Source organism: Lethenteron reissneri, chromosome 9, assembly GCF_015708825.2.
Source record: "Lethenteron reissneri isolate LAM-NWPU_2019-01 chromosome 9, ASM1570882v1, whole genome shotgun sequence".
Classification (NCBI taxonomy): domain Eukaryota; kingdom Metazoa; phylum Chordata; class Hyperoartia; order Petromyzontiformes; family Petromyzontidae; genus Lethenteron; species Lethenteron reissneri.
The window spans coordinates 6,415,472-6,429,372 of record NC_083787.1 but is presented as its reverse complement, the minus strand read 5'-3'; the positions used below and the strand labels follow the sequence as shown (position 1 = coordinate 6,429,372).

The following is a 13,901-nucleotide window of genomic DNA, read 5'->3' as shown; positions in this document are numbered from 1 at the left end:
AGAAACCCTCACGTCATCACGTGATCTCCGTAACGCTGTTGAGACATCAAAGTAAAAAGGACGTCACGATGAACTGGGGATTATAACCTTCAAATGAAATAGGTCTGTGTCACCGCGGCCTTTCAAATTGCACACGAATTGATGCAATGAATATCCTGGTCTGCTTTTCGCTTGCAAGTTTCAGATTTACTGCAATTCACCCGTCCTTGGATGGGCAAAAGGCGAGTTTTATATATTAGTACTGTACACGTATGGCTGTCTCGCTCTGCATTTCAATTAACGATGTGGTGCGCATATCATATTTGCATAGATTATAGTATATTAGTGTAATGTCAATGTACCTACCAGAATATGTATTTATACTGGAAGAATCCGATGAGCTATTAAGCTCTTTTTCACAGATGTCCAGTAGGGGCAGTTCAGAACATCACAACAAACGATGCAAAAACACGATAGGAGTGCAAAGTGTCGTTAAAATAAGCAAATCACTTTTAAAAACAGAGACACCACTATACTATGATTTATCTTACCAGGCAAAGTCCATTGTAATGTAGCCATACTTTAGTCATGAAGAAAATATGTAAACTCTATTGCGTTGTAGCTTAGGCGTGCTTATACATCGATGTACACGGACACACACACACACACTCGTCAACCCCTTATCAGTGTCTTATTGGTCACTCCGTGCCCTTACAAATCTCCACGTTCATCCTACAAAGTCCCATTACAAGGGAGAAACACAAACAAATAGGACTTGTTTTTCCCGCATTGAAACGGCTGTACGCAGTATGGACTTGAAAACTCAATTTCCCTAGTCAAGAATACGGGTAAACTGTATGGGTTGACAGCTGTGCACATACACTTACGTGGACGCGCATGAAACACTGAAGACATGCACCACATTACACGTGTTCCACGTGTGCAAGTAGCGGTGGCAGCGATTACTCACGAGCATTTGTGAGACAAGGGTTCTGTATGGGATGAGATGCGGGTTCTGTATGGGATGAGAGTTCTGTATGGGATGAGAGTTCTGTATGGGATGAGACGAGAGTTCTGTATGGGATGAGACGAGGTTCTGTATGGGATGAGGGTTCTGTATGGGATGAGACGAGAGTTATGTATGGGATGCGACGAGGGTTCTGTATGGGATGCGACGAGGGTGCTGTATGGGATGAGACGAGGTTCTGTATGAGATGAGATGAGAGTTCTGTATGGGATGAGGGTTCTGTATGGGATGAGATGAGAGTTCTGTATGGGATGAGACGAGGGTTCTGTATGGGATGAGATGATGGTTCTGTATGGGATGAGATGAGAGTTCTGTATGGGATGAGGGTTCTGTATGGGATGAGATGAGAGTTCTGTATGGGATGAGGGTTCTGTATGGGATGAGACAAGGGTTCTGTATGGGATGAGACGAGGGTTCTGTATGGGATGAGACGAGGTTCTGTATGGGATGAGACGATGGTTCTGTATGGGATGAGGGTTCTGTATGGGATGAGACGAGGGTTCTGTATGGGATGAGATGAGGGTTCTGTATGGGATGAGATGAGGGTTCTGTATGGGATGAGACGAGGGTTCTGTATGGGATGAGACGAGGGTTCTGTATGGGATCAAGGTTCTGTATGGGATGTATCGATAATTAAGATTGATGTATCGAGGGTTCAGCGTCGCATGAGCCAATTGCTTCAATACTAAAACTTTACGACGTCTTCACGTGGTGCATCAACCAATTGTTTCAATACTAAAACTTCACGTCTTCACGTGGTACATCAACCAAGGCAAACAGAAAGGCGCATTCTGCAGCGCGCGTTCGAAGTGAGTTTCGAATGCGCCTGCGTCTATTCTGTGTGCATCATGCATCCAGTGCATGATGCACACAGGACGGACGCAACGCGCACGGACGCGTTGTCATCGCGTTCACAGCTCGAGTGACGATCGTGTCGGTGCGGAGAGAAATGAACGACACTCGTCAGGAGCGTAACGAGCGTAGGGGATGCCTTGACCCAGTGGCGTAGCGAGGATATTTTGCGCCCGGGGACGCCACTCATAATGTGTTACTATGCCAATGATAATGCAAGTTCACTACGCCAATGATAATGTGAGTTTACTACGCCAATGATAATGTAAGTTTACTACGCCACTCATAATGTGTTACTATGCCACTGATAATGCAAGTTCACTACGCCAATGATAATGTGAGTTTACTACGCCAATGATAATGTAAGTTTACTACGCCACTCATAATGTGTTACTATGCCACTGATAATGCAAGTTCACTACGCCAATGATAATGTGAGTTTACTACGCCAATCACAATGTGTTACTATGCCACTGATAATATAAGTTCACTACGCCAATGATAATCTAAGTTAACCACCCGACTGATATATAATATGCTTACTATGCCACTGATAATATAATGTAAGTTTAACACGCCACTGATAATTATCATTATAATTTATGTAAGTTTACTATACCACTGATAACAACAACAACAAACACAAGTTACACGTGGTACCTAATGTGTGTCGTGTTTTTATTTCACGCTGATAACTTCTTACGTCTCTCCCGTGTCACTTTCTATTGAACAGAACTCCTCGCGTTAATCACCCCACGTGACTCCGTCGCAACTCTCCCACTTGCGCTGCTAGCCTGCTTCGCTCCGATCTCTCTCCTAGCCTCTCTACTGCTAGCCTGTTCTCTCACTCACTCTCCTAGCCTCTCTACTGCTAGCCTGTTCTCTCTCTCACCCTCCTGGCCTCTCCACTGCTCGCCTGTTCTCTCTCCTGGCCTCTCCACTGCTCGCCTGTTCTTTCTCTCACCCTCCTGGCCTCTCTACTGCTAGCCTGTTCTCTCTCTTTGGCCTCTCCACTGCTAGCATGTTCTCTCTCACTCTCCTAGCCTCTCCACTGCTAGCCTGTTCTCTCTCCTGGCCTCTCTGCTGCTAGCCTGTTCTCTCTCACTCTCCTAGCCTCTCCACTGCTAGCCTGTTCTCTCTCCTGGCCTCTCTACTGCTCGCCTGTTCTCTCTCACTCTCCTAGCCTCTCCACTGCTAGCCTGTTCTCTCTCACTCTCCTAGCCTCTCCACTGCTAGCCTGTTCTCTCTCCTGGCCTCTCTACTGCTAGCCTGTTCTCTCTCTCACTCTCCTAGCCTCTCCACTGCTAGCCTGTTCTCTCTCCTAGCCTCTCCACTGCTCGCCTGTTCTCTCTCACTCTCCTAGCCTCTCTTCTAGCCTGCCTGCCACGCTCCGCTCGCTTTGCTCTCTCCGCTGCTGGCCTACCACTAAACACTCTCGTAGCTTCCCACCGTATGCTCTGCTAGCCTCTCCACTGCTAGCCTTCCGCTATATACTCTGCTAGCTTCTCTACTGCTAGCTTCGCACACTCACACTTAGGATTCCGCTAGCTTCTCTACTGCTAGCTTCTCTACTGCTAGCCTTTCTACTGCTAGCTTCTCTACCGCTAGCTTCTCTACTGCTAGCTTCTCTACTGCTAGCTTCTCTACTGCTAGCTTCTCTACCGCTAGCTTCTCTACTGCTAGCTTCTCTACTGCTAGCTTCGCACACTCACACTTAGGATTCCGCTAGCTTCTCTACTGCTAGCTTCTCTACTGCTAGCCTTTCTACTGCTAGCTTCTCTACCGCTAGCTTCTCTACTGCTAGCTTCTCTACTGCTAGCCTTTCTACTGCTAGCTTCTCTACTGCTAGCTTCTCTACTGCTAGCTTCTCTACCGCTAGCTTCTCTACTGCTAGCTTCTCTACTGCTAGCTTCTCCACTGCTAGCTTCTCTACTGCTAGCTTCTCTACTGCTAGCTTCTCTACTGCTAGCTTCTCTACTGCTAGCTTCTCTACTGCTAGCTTCTCTACTGCTAGCTTATCTACCGCTAGCTTCTCTACCCTCGCCTCTCCAACCTCGTCCTTGCCTCCAGTGGGGGCTCAGCCATCACCGCTGGAGAGGGCAAAGTGTGGCGAGCGGGGCCTTCGACTTCTCTCGTCTTCCCTCTTGTCTTCACTCCGACCAACTCAACTCTCTCCTCACACGCTCCCGTATGTATCCTCGTCCTCCTCAGTAACTCCTCTCTAATTCAGCCGGCGACCTCCCCGTCCTCTCACGCCCCGTGGCTTCTGCCGCTATCGCCTCAATCTCCCGTCAGCCTGGCGCCTGTTTCGCCGCCTGCATTTGCAGCCAGTCAATCACCGCTCTGCATCTTCATTGGCCGTCTCCTTGCCGTCGCTTTCTCTCTCTCTCTCCGCACCTGTTCGTCCCTGATGCTACCTCGCTGTTCGTAACTCGCACGTGCGTGCAAACACCGTTCGCAAACCCCCGCGTTACTCCACTCCACGTGTACACCGGTCTCTCTAACAGGCTTGCAACTCGATTAAACACCGCACCGTGTCGACAATAACAGAAGGCGATATTTTACTTTTTTTCGAAATTCGCATTCGTATTTCCTTTGAACCAATGCGCTTGGTGACTTAAATCTGTTGTCCTCTTGTTCGTGACTTTTGCAAGAATGCATTATTTAAAAGTATAAAGCGTGTACCGCGGTAGGTGTGTGAGCAACAATTAGCGTTCTCAGCAGTGATTCCGGGCCACGTTAAATGTATAACCAGTTGTTTCATCCCATACAGATATTGGCTACTCATAGTCCCAAGTGCAACGCACACGATGGGGTGGAGCGCTTTCAGAATGGTTGTGCCCTGCGCTATGAACCCAACCACCCGCGTTCGACTCCCGGTCACGGCTAACGTCAGTCGAGAGGAGTATTTCAGAATCAGAATATTTATTTATACCGGAGGAATCCGATGAGCTATGAAGTGACGTTTCACAGATGTTCCAGTAGGAGCAGGTCAGTACGTTACAATACATACAAAAATAAACTATATGAGTGCAAAGTATAGGAGAGGCAAAATCTTGACTTATTTATTATTTTATTTATATCTACGTGACTTTACCGAAAGACCCAAAGAATATGAATATAGGACAGGTAAACAAATCACTTTATATTAAATATATATAAATAAAACTACCAACTAACATTTCGATATATATTTCGATATATATACAAATAACAATTCCCCCTTACATCCTCACCAACCCTCTAGGCACAATGATGAGTATGCTGGGGGGTCACCCAGCCTCGCTGAACCTTCCACAACTACCCTCGCCTGGTATGCAGGAGGTCGTGGGTTCTATCCATATTTAGAAACATGCGTTTAGAGTATTTGGCTGCTATAAATGTCCACACGATGAGCCATTTCGTTGAGCTATCATTTGTGGCCAGGTCTCTTCTGAACAAGAGCTATTATGGCTCAGTGGGCTTTTACCTGGCATAAAAAACACATTGTTTCACATTCTTGGTTCTTTCGGTAAAGTCACGTAGAAAGGAAATAATGAAATAATAAAGATATAAAACAATACAAATTCTCACGACGTTTCGACTGCAACACAAGCAATCATCATCAGGTGTAAAATCCACAGCAAGAAATTGTTTTTCAAAAAAAATTCAAATTTTATTGCTGTGGATTTCACACCTGATGATGATTGCTTGTGTTGCTGTCGAAACGTCGTGAGAATTTTTATTTTTTATATATTTTTTTATTTTCTTATTTACCTTCTACGTGACTTTACCGAATGAACCAAGAATATGAATCCCTGCAGTCACGAAAGCTTTAAATCAAAACATTGCTTCACAGTTTAGTTTAAAACAGATATTTTATATCTTACATCACCCGACCTGGATTGTACCCGACCTGGACCCTACCCGAACCAGTACCGATTCACCCCGAACAAAAAATTATTGTACACACACGGTGAACACACAGTGAACACGTGGAGCCGACTGTACACACGGTGAACACACTCAGTGAACACGTGGATCCGACTGTATACACAGTGAACACGTGGATCCGACTGTACGCCCAGTGAACGTGTATTTGATTGTTCTGACACGAATATTATCGAACGGTTACGCGAGTTCATCCGTCATAATGTTTTACAACAATTGTTTTATTATTATATTATTTAGGACTGTACAATATATCGAAACGAAATACGTTGGCGTTTAACTCAGCGTGCTTTGCAAAGTACTGTGTTTGTCAAGGGGAAATGTTCTCTCTACGCGATGTAAATAAAATCGTTCTGATTTAGTTTTACATGCGCAGCGAACGTCAATTTCGGGTGGAGCGGCGAGGCAGCGGTTTGATCCGTCCATTGCCTCTCGTGAAGTCTACACGTTGCTATGACGGGAGAAGTTTACCCACAGAGAAAACACCGTAGGGGAGGGTCGGTTCCCCCCACGAAATTGCACACATCTCAATTGACCAAGGAAGGCGTGAAGTGTCGAGCCTACTACCCCTTGGACGAAGCATTTAAAATAAAACAAAAGTCACCTACGTGACTTTACCGAAATAATCAAAGAGTATGGATTCCTGCAGTCACGAAAGTTTCAAATCAAGATTGAAGCATTTAAACATGCATATTTAAATCTGTGAGCGAGGCGCTTTGCTACTGCATCACACTACTGTAAAAAAATATATAGCATCATATAAACAACAAAAACAATCGTAAATAACACTGGCCTTAAAAAGGACAGCAAAAATATATATTGTGTCATAAAGCAATGTAACGCTGCCCTATATCCGTCAAAGAAAACGTCAACACCTAAAACGAATTGTTTAAATGACTCGGATTTTGTTCCGAATATAACGTTGTTGTTGTTGTTGTTGTTTACTTATGTCACGAGAATCTTTATTCAGTAGGGGGGCTGGGGTCCCTGCCTCACTGCGATGTCTGCAGCGATTTCTTGGAACGAAATGTGTCACCCGCTCACACGGAAACGCTCACACGGAAACGCTCACACGCATTGCGAGGGCGAGGGGGTGTGGGCTGGTGTAACGACTACCAAAGGAACTCCGCACAGATGGATTCAACGATCCCGTCGCTCTCCTACCATCTTCGCAGACGAAACGGATGCGCGTGTGCGCTGGGTCTTCGCGCGCGGTGTTTGCCCAAGAAGTCTCTCGTCCGAGTACTAAACCGGACACGACTCTGCTCAGCCTCTAAAGTTCTGACGGCGACTTTGATCTTAGGAAGAAGACGCAATGAGCCGAAGATAATATTGTATGTGTATATACATAGGCGAACATTGTCAACTATGGTCAGTGGTTGTCGCATTTTCATCGTCAATTCCCCCAATCCACGTGGCTTCATTTTGAGGGTCGCGAGTTCAACTCCAGCTCGGAGTTCGACTCAAGGCCATCACCCCCCCGCTGGTCGGTAAAATACAGTACCGCCTTGTTGGCAAATCCAACATTGGCCGCTGTGCGATTGCCTAAGAGCCACGCAGTACAGGGTGGTCCGGATGTATTGTGACCCCCCCCCCATTTAATTTTCAAAAACTTAAAAAAAAATCAAGGAAGTTTCATTTTAAACAGAAATGCATTTGCAAAGGAAAACAAAAGTTCGGGGTCGATTAATTTAGGGGGCCACAAGACATCTGGAACACCCTGCACATCACAGTAAAAGGGTGCAATTTCTACCACCGGCTGGTCCAATCGTCGACCAGGGAACGACGACGAACCATGGTGAACGCGCTCGCGTTGTGAGCGATGGTGAACCTTCTACGGTGTGGGCGATGGTGAACGCGCTCGCGTTGTGAGCGATGGTGAATCTTCTACGGTGTGGGCGATGGTGAACGCGCTCGCGTTGTGAGCGATGGTGAACCTTCTACGGTGTGGGCGATGGTGAACGCGCTCGCGTTGTGAGCGATGGTGAACCTTCTACGGTGTGGGCGATGGTGAACGCGCTCGCGTTGTGAGCGATGGTGAACCCTCTCCGGTGCGGGCGATGGTGAACGTTCTCGCGTTGCGAGCGCGCTCGCCACGGGTGTCCAACGCTCACCGTGGGCTGCGATGGTGCCGCGCGTGGCCCCGTCGCGGCCGCCTCTGCTGCCCGCCGGACTCCTGGCCATGAGCGCCGCGATGGAGAATGCGCTGGCCCTGGGCGACAGCTGAGTGGCCTTGGCGCTGCCCTGTTGCGGGCTTCCACACGCCATGGCTGTACGGGCCGTGAGCAGCAGCAGCAGCCACAGCAGCAGCACGCAACGGGAACACCAACAGCAGCCACAGCCACAGCAGCAGCAACAGCAGCAGCACGCAACGGGAACACCAACAGCAGCCACAGCCACAGCAGCAGCAACAGCAGCAGCAGACAACGGGAACACCAACAGCAGCAGCAGCAGCCGCAGCAGCAGCAACAGCAGCAGCACGCAACGGGAACACCAACAGCAGCCACAGCCACAGCAGCAGCAACAGCAGCAGCACGCAACGGGAACACCAACAGCAGCCACAGCCACAGCAGCAGCAACAGCAGCAGCAGCAACAGCAGCAGCAGCAGACAACGGGAACAGCACCACCACCAGCAGAGATGGATTAAATACCAACGCAGCCAGCAACAGCACACAGGGCAAACAGCAGCAGTCGCAGTGACAGCAGCAGCAGCAGCGGCGGCAACAGCCGGGATTGAAATACAGCGGAGCCAGCAGCAGCAGCAGCACAAGAACGAAATACAAAGGGGTCACCAACAACAGCAGTAACAACAGCATGGACAGCAGGCATGAAACACATCACCAGGCAGCAGCAGAACCGCTGCCATCGGAAGCAGTAGCGAGCGCTGCGCTGTCGCCCACCGTCACACCCTCGTCTCGTCACCCGAACATCGGCAACTAACGCCGGCATGAACGGCACTCACCATAACTAACAGCAACAACAGCGGCAGCTATTAAAACAATGCGACCAACCGGTAGTATTAGCAACAGCAGCAGTGACAACAGCAGCAGCAGCAGCGAAAGCGCTGACACTTGCAACAGCGGTGACAGCAGAGCGGCAGTGGTTCAGAAGCTTGAGCTTGCTGACACCCTCGGACATGGGAACATTGGCACCCGTGGGGCATCGTCGGTCACTAACGCCAGCAGCAGCAATAACATCGACGCCAGCGGTGCTAACGCGCGCAAACGGCAGCGCAGGAAGGGAGCCCTGGTTTGCTGCGCCATCGCACACGATGCTCACGCCCAGGATGTAAACTGCAACATCGACTATCTCGGCAGCGGCGGTAAGGGCACCAACAGCGCCGGCAAAGCAGCAACATCGCCAGCACTGGACACTCGCCTTCACCCGGCGCCGATAGCATCGCCGAGCAGCACGGGTACTCGCACAAACACTGCGCCTTCACCCAGCCACCATCTCACGAACACCATCAACACCATCAACACCATCATCAACACCAACACCATCAACACCAACACCATCAACACCAACACCATCAACAACACCACCACCACCACCAAAGCTAGCGGCAAGAGTCTTCCACCCCACTGAGTTCATAGCTGTCAACCCCATATGGTTTACCCTATTCTTGTGTAGGGGAATGGAGTTTAAAAATATGTTTTGGCTTGTTTGTGTTTCTTCCTTGTGACGTCGGATGAACGTTGATATTCATAAGAGCACGGTGTGACCAATAAGGTATGTAATAAGGTCGGCACTGATAAGGGGTTGACAGGTATGTAACTTGTCCATCACGAGAACGATCGGAAACAACGTGAACACCATCACAACCAGCATTTACGTCGTTAACACCAGCAGCAGCAGGAGCAACACAATCATCGCAATCACCGCCAGGGAGTGTTGACAACACTTGCACTACACCGGGCAGGTGCGGATACCTGATGCACAAATGGGAAATTGAAAACTCTCCAGACAGCGTGCGACTGTGGTCATCCAGAACGGGCCGTACAGCGCGTTAACGACGCATTGCCCCGATCCACAAACACGAGGGAGAGACATCACAGCGGTACACTCCGGTGATCTGGCTTCACCACCTGCACATGACACTGGAGTTGTTGCTCTGCCATCCACACCAGCAGCAGTCATACGAAAGAAGCACCAACGTCGACACCATCAGCAGCACCAACGACATCATCACCACCACCAAGAACAATGGCATCAACGCAATGAGAAGCAACTTCATCAATGTGGGTACCATCAATAAAAACCAACACCGAAGCGCCACCACCACCATCATCACCTCCAAAAACCTCCAGCGACAAGCGCGCTGACACCACCACCACCACCATCATCGGCATGAAGTGCAGGATGATCAAACACCCACCACCGACCGTGAGCGGCCACCAACAGCGGCGAAGGCTTAAACTTTTTTTTTTGCCCCAAAAAGCAACGAATACCGATTAATGGACGAAAATTTGCACGCTGCTGCAACTTGCCGAGTGATGGCGAGACGGCTTGAGAAGACCCCTTGCACGCCAGCGGAATTCTCTCGACGACCCCCTTTCGGAGTGTTGTTGACGCGTGCCGCTGTGCGTGTGTTCCTCTGCGTGTAAGATGTGCGCACACGACCTGTGCATGAATGTGCGTGCGCGCGCGTGTTTTTTCCGTGTGCGTTTGATGCGTTTAAGTCGGCACTCCGTGTAACCCGGCCACTTATCACCGCGCGCGGATGGCAGGACTGCAGCTACACACGCACACACACAAGGCACCGGCCCGCCTTAATGTTGTGCCAGAGAACGGTCCTTCAAGTGGTTAGCATGGGGGTTGGGGAGGAGCAGGAGAGAGGGAAGGAAGGGAGGGAGGGGAGACGGGCTGAGGAGGGAGGTTATGCCAGCCGGGTAGGGAGGGGGGTGGTTATTGTGGAGGCTAAAGAGAATGAGGCTGTTAAGGGCCAATCAAGCGACCCAACGTCAGCGGACCCACGCACTGCTGAGTAAGCTAACACGACTACCCCCATCGTCTGCCAGCCAGCCTGCCAGACAGGCAAACCAGCCACTTAGCCAGTCGGCCAAGCCACCCAAACTCTTGTCAGAGCGCCAGTAGAGTCAGCTAGCTGCAACCAAGCCACGAGCGAGTGACTTAGCCACACGAGTCAGACAAATGAGTCACTCAGCCAGCTGACCACATGGCCCTGTCACCCGCGTGTGTTCAGTGTCACCCCCAACAGCATTCACCTCGTCCCTGACTCTCCCCCCTTCTCCCCCCGTCAATAATACCACCGACTCCTGCCTATCGATTGCTAAGGCTGTGACTGACTCGATTGCAATGTCACCATCGTGTGTGTGTGTGGTGGTGGCGGCTAGCGTGTGCCTGGAAGTATGTACAGGATAATCATTGCACGGTGTGTATGGTACTGTGTGGTACTGTTTTGGTATTCTGTTAATATACGTTGTGGTACTGTGTTTTTATACGGTGTGGTTACTGTGTGTTGTACGTACTGTTATAGTATGGTGTTACATATATTTGTAATTGTATGTGTAGAGTGTGTGGGTATGCGCTGCGTGTATCTATGGTACTGAATGTAATTTATAATGTAAGTATATACTGTGTATGAACTATACCTTTTGTACTGTACTATATATTGCCCATGAGTGATTTACAATAATTCGTTTCGAAATACCTTAGCAATTCACACTATAGAGCACAGCTTGTATAAATGATTATATTACTTCTAGATTTGAAGCTTTCGTGACTGCAATGATTCATACTCTTAGTAGGTTTTTTCGGTAAAGTCACGTAGGTAAAAAATAAAAATAATAATAGAAATAAAATAATAATAATAAATTGATTTATTTTCATTTATTATTATTTTATTTCTATTATTATGTTTTACCTACGTGAGTATAGTACTGTTCAACTCAGGGAATTGGTAATTCGATGTTTTAAAAACGTTGACACGTTAAACAGTAAACATCAAATCAACGTATTTTATTGAATGGGGGCACGACATTTTTTTGCGAATGATCAACTGCGGATAGTCTTCAAATATACGGCGGACAACCGGCGGTATGGTTGTTGTTGTTGTTATTATTGTATTTAATTAATGACCTAATTGCGAACAGGGTTCCTGAGTGCCTCGAGTAGAGAAGAGCCCATTTCAATCGGTTCATCGCCGCGTTCAGTGTCGGAGAAAGACCCTCTGGTTAACAGGGCAGAAGTTAAATCATCGACGCCAATAGCGTTCATATATTTTATATATATGTGTGCGTGTGTACAGATTGTAGTGTATTTTTTGTAAACATTAACTTATATTCTATCGTCTATGTATGTAAACTATACTATCCTTTACAGTATGATTGATATACAGTATAGATATGACTATATATATACAGTCCCCTTCTCTATCGCGTGTTTTTCACATTATGTACTTTTTTTATTAATTGACGGGTGAATGTGGATTTTATGAGAGCTATGATTTAAATGTTGTAAAAAACCATCATGTATTCTGTTACGTTAACCGTGTATGATCATTTAATGTGACGTTCTGCAGGATGAGAACATGTACATGTGTGTGTGTATATATAATCTAGCTGTGTTTATTAATGCATAAACACGTGCATTATATACTGCATACGTTGTAAATGCGAAATGTATATTTGAAGTCTTAACAATCAAAGTAGCACTTATAAAATTGCTATATTGTGCGGGATTAATTATTTTCACACGCAGAGAGTTTAAATTACGAAAACAACAACTTTAAACGACGTATTGCGTTGAAATATAAAGTTGTTCCGTTCACCCTTCACGTGTACCACGTGTGAGACCGCGTGCCTTATTAGCCTATGGAGATGCGCGTGTGCTGGTGAAGAATTCATACCGTCTCACCCGCACGCTCAAAGTGTTGAAATGACACTTCCATTACACACTCCAAAGACGCGTTGATTTCTAACGCTGTACATTCGAACGTTGTTGGGAATTAATGAAATGGTCAGTTTATCCCTCGATGTGCGTTACTGCGGCAATAATGACAGCGTGGGGCAATGTGTTGATTTAACGATGCATCGTCACCGCGTGTATCCATACACTGTTGTGATATCCACGTTGTATATGGAGCGGGTGCTCAATGTTGCACATAGGGCGGACATAATTTTTCTCACGGAATGATGCCAAATAATGCGCAGACTATAAATCAGTATCGTTCGATTTAAAGCTTCCGTGACTGCAGGGATTCATCTTCTTGGTTCTTTCGGTAAAGTCAAGTAGAAGATAAATAATAAAATAATACAAATAAACCAATAAAATAATTCTTATTTTTATTATTTTATTATTTCCCTTCTACGTGACTTTACCGAAAGAACCAAGAAGATGAATCAGTATCTTACTAATTGTAAGCGCATAAATAAAGGAAATATTACCATTATTGTTTAAATATCCATGTACCTACGCTGTTGGCGATGCTCTGCGCTTTTGTGTGTATTTACGTGTCAGTACTCAATGTGTATCTACGTTTAAGTGTGTATCGTCTGTGTAAGTACTCTATGTGTGTATCCACTGAAACAAGCAGGGCACCTATGTAGGCCGGAACGGTACACAAGGGCGGTGGATGGCCAGCACCACACCCGACCGCCTTTGGCTCCCCACGTAGCGATGCTTACACATCGCACCAGGTATTCATTTGAGGCTGAGTCGACCTAGGGGGGGGGGCAGGCCCAGGACCGGTTCAGATAATCGTCGCTGTTGCTCATCGTCAACCGGGTTTGTAGCGTAGCGCGCTAACCACTGCGTCCCCTGCTCCGCTAATCAATGACACACGCTTACACGGCCAAACAACTTCAGTATATCCCCGTCATCGAAGCGAGCCGGGTGCGTACCTGTGTGTACGTGCCGCTCATTTGCGTGAAAGTTCTGCGCGTGTATTGGGGTGCTGATGGGAAAGCGGTGGTTAATGCCACTGCCCGAAGGACCCGGGCTTTTTTTGTTAACCCAGGTTCAATTCCGGACCAGGGTTCACATCCGTGGCGAGTGTTAAATATATATGAGCAGATCGTGGTTGTTCTCACATAGGTTGACTCCGCCGTAAATGAGCGACAGTGCGATGTGCAAAATCGACAGCACTGG

The 13,901-nt window shown here is 47.6% G+C and overlaps 1 protein-coding gene across 1 annotated transcript in view; it reads right to left on the bottom strand.

Moving 5' to 3' along the window:
- The window catches only part of LOC133340496 (T-box transcription factor TBX20-like), a 38,047-nt gene extending 27,470 nt beyond the window's left edge, over window positions 1-10,577 (bottom strand). The window contains 4 exon segments of the mRNA XM_061548789.1: window positions 7,903-8,058; window positions 10,276-10,308; window positions 10,311-10,395; window positions 10,397-10,577. Coding sequence (XP_061404773.1) covers window positions 7,903-8,058; window positions 10,276-10,308; window positions 10,311-10,395; window positions 10,397-10,420 — 298 coding nt within the window. The 5' untranslated portion in view covers window positions 10,421-10,577.
- Between the last annotated feature and the right edge of the window lie 3,324 nt (window positions 10,578-13,901).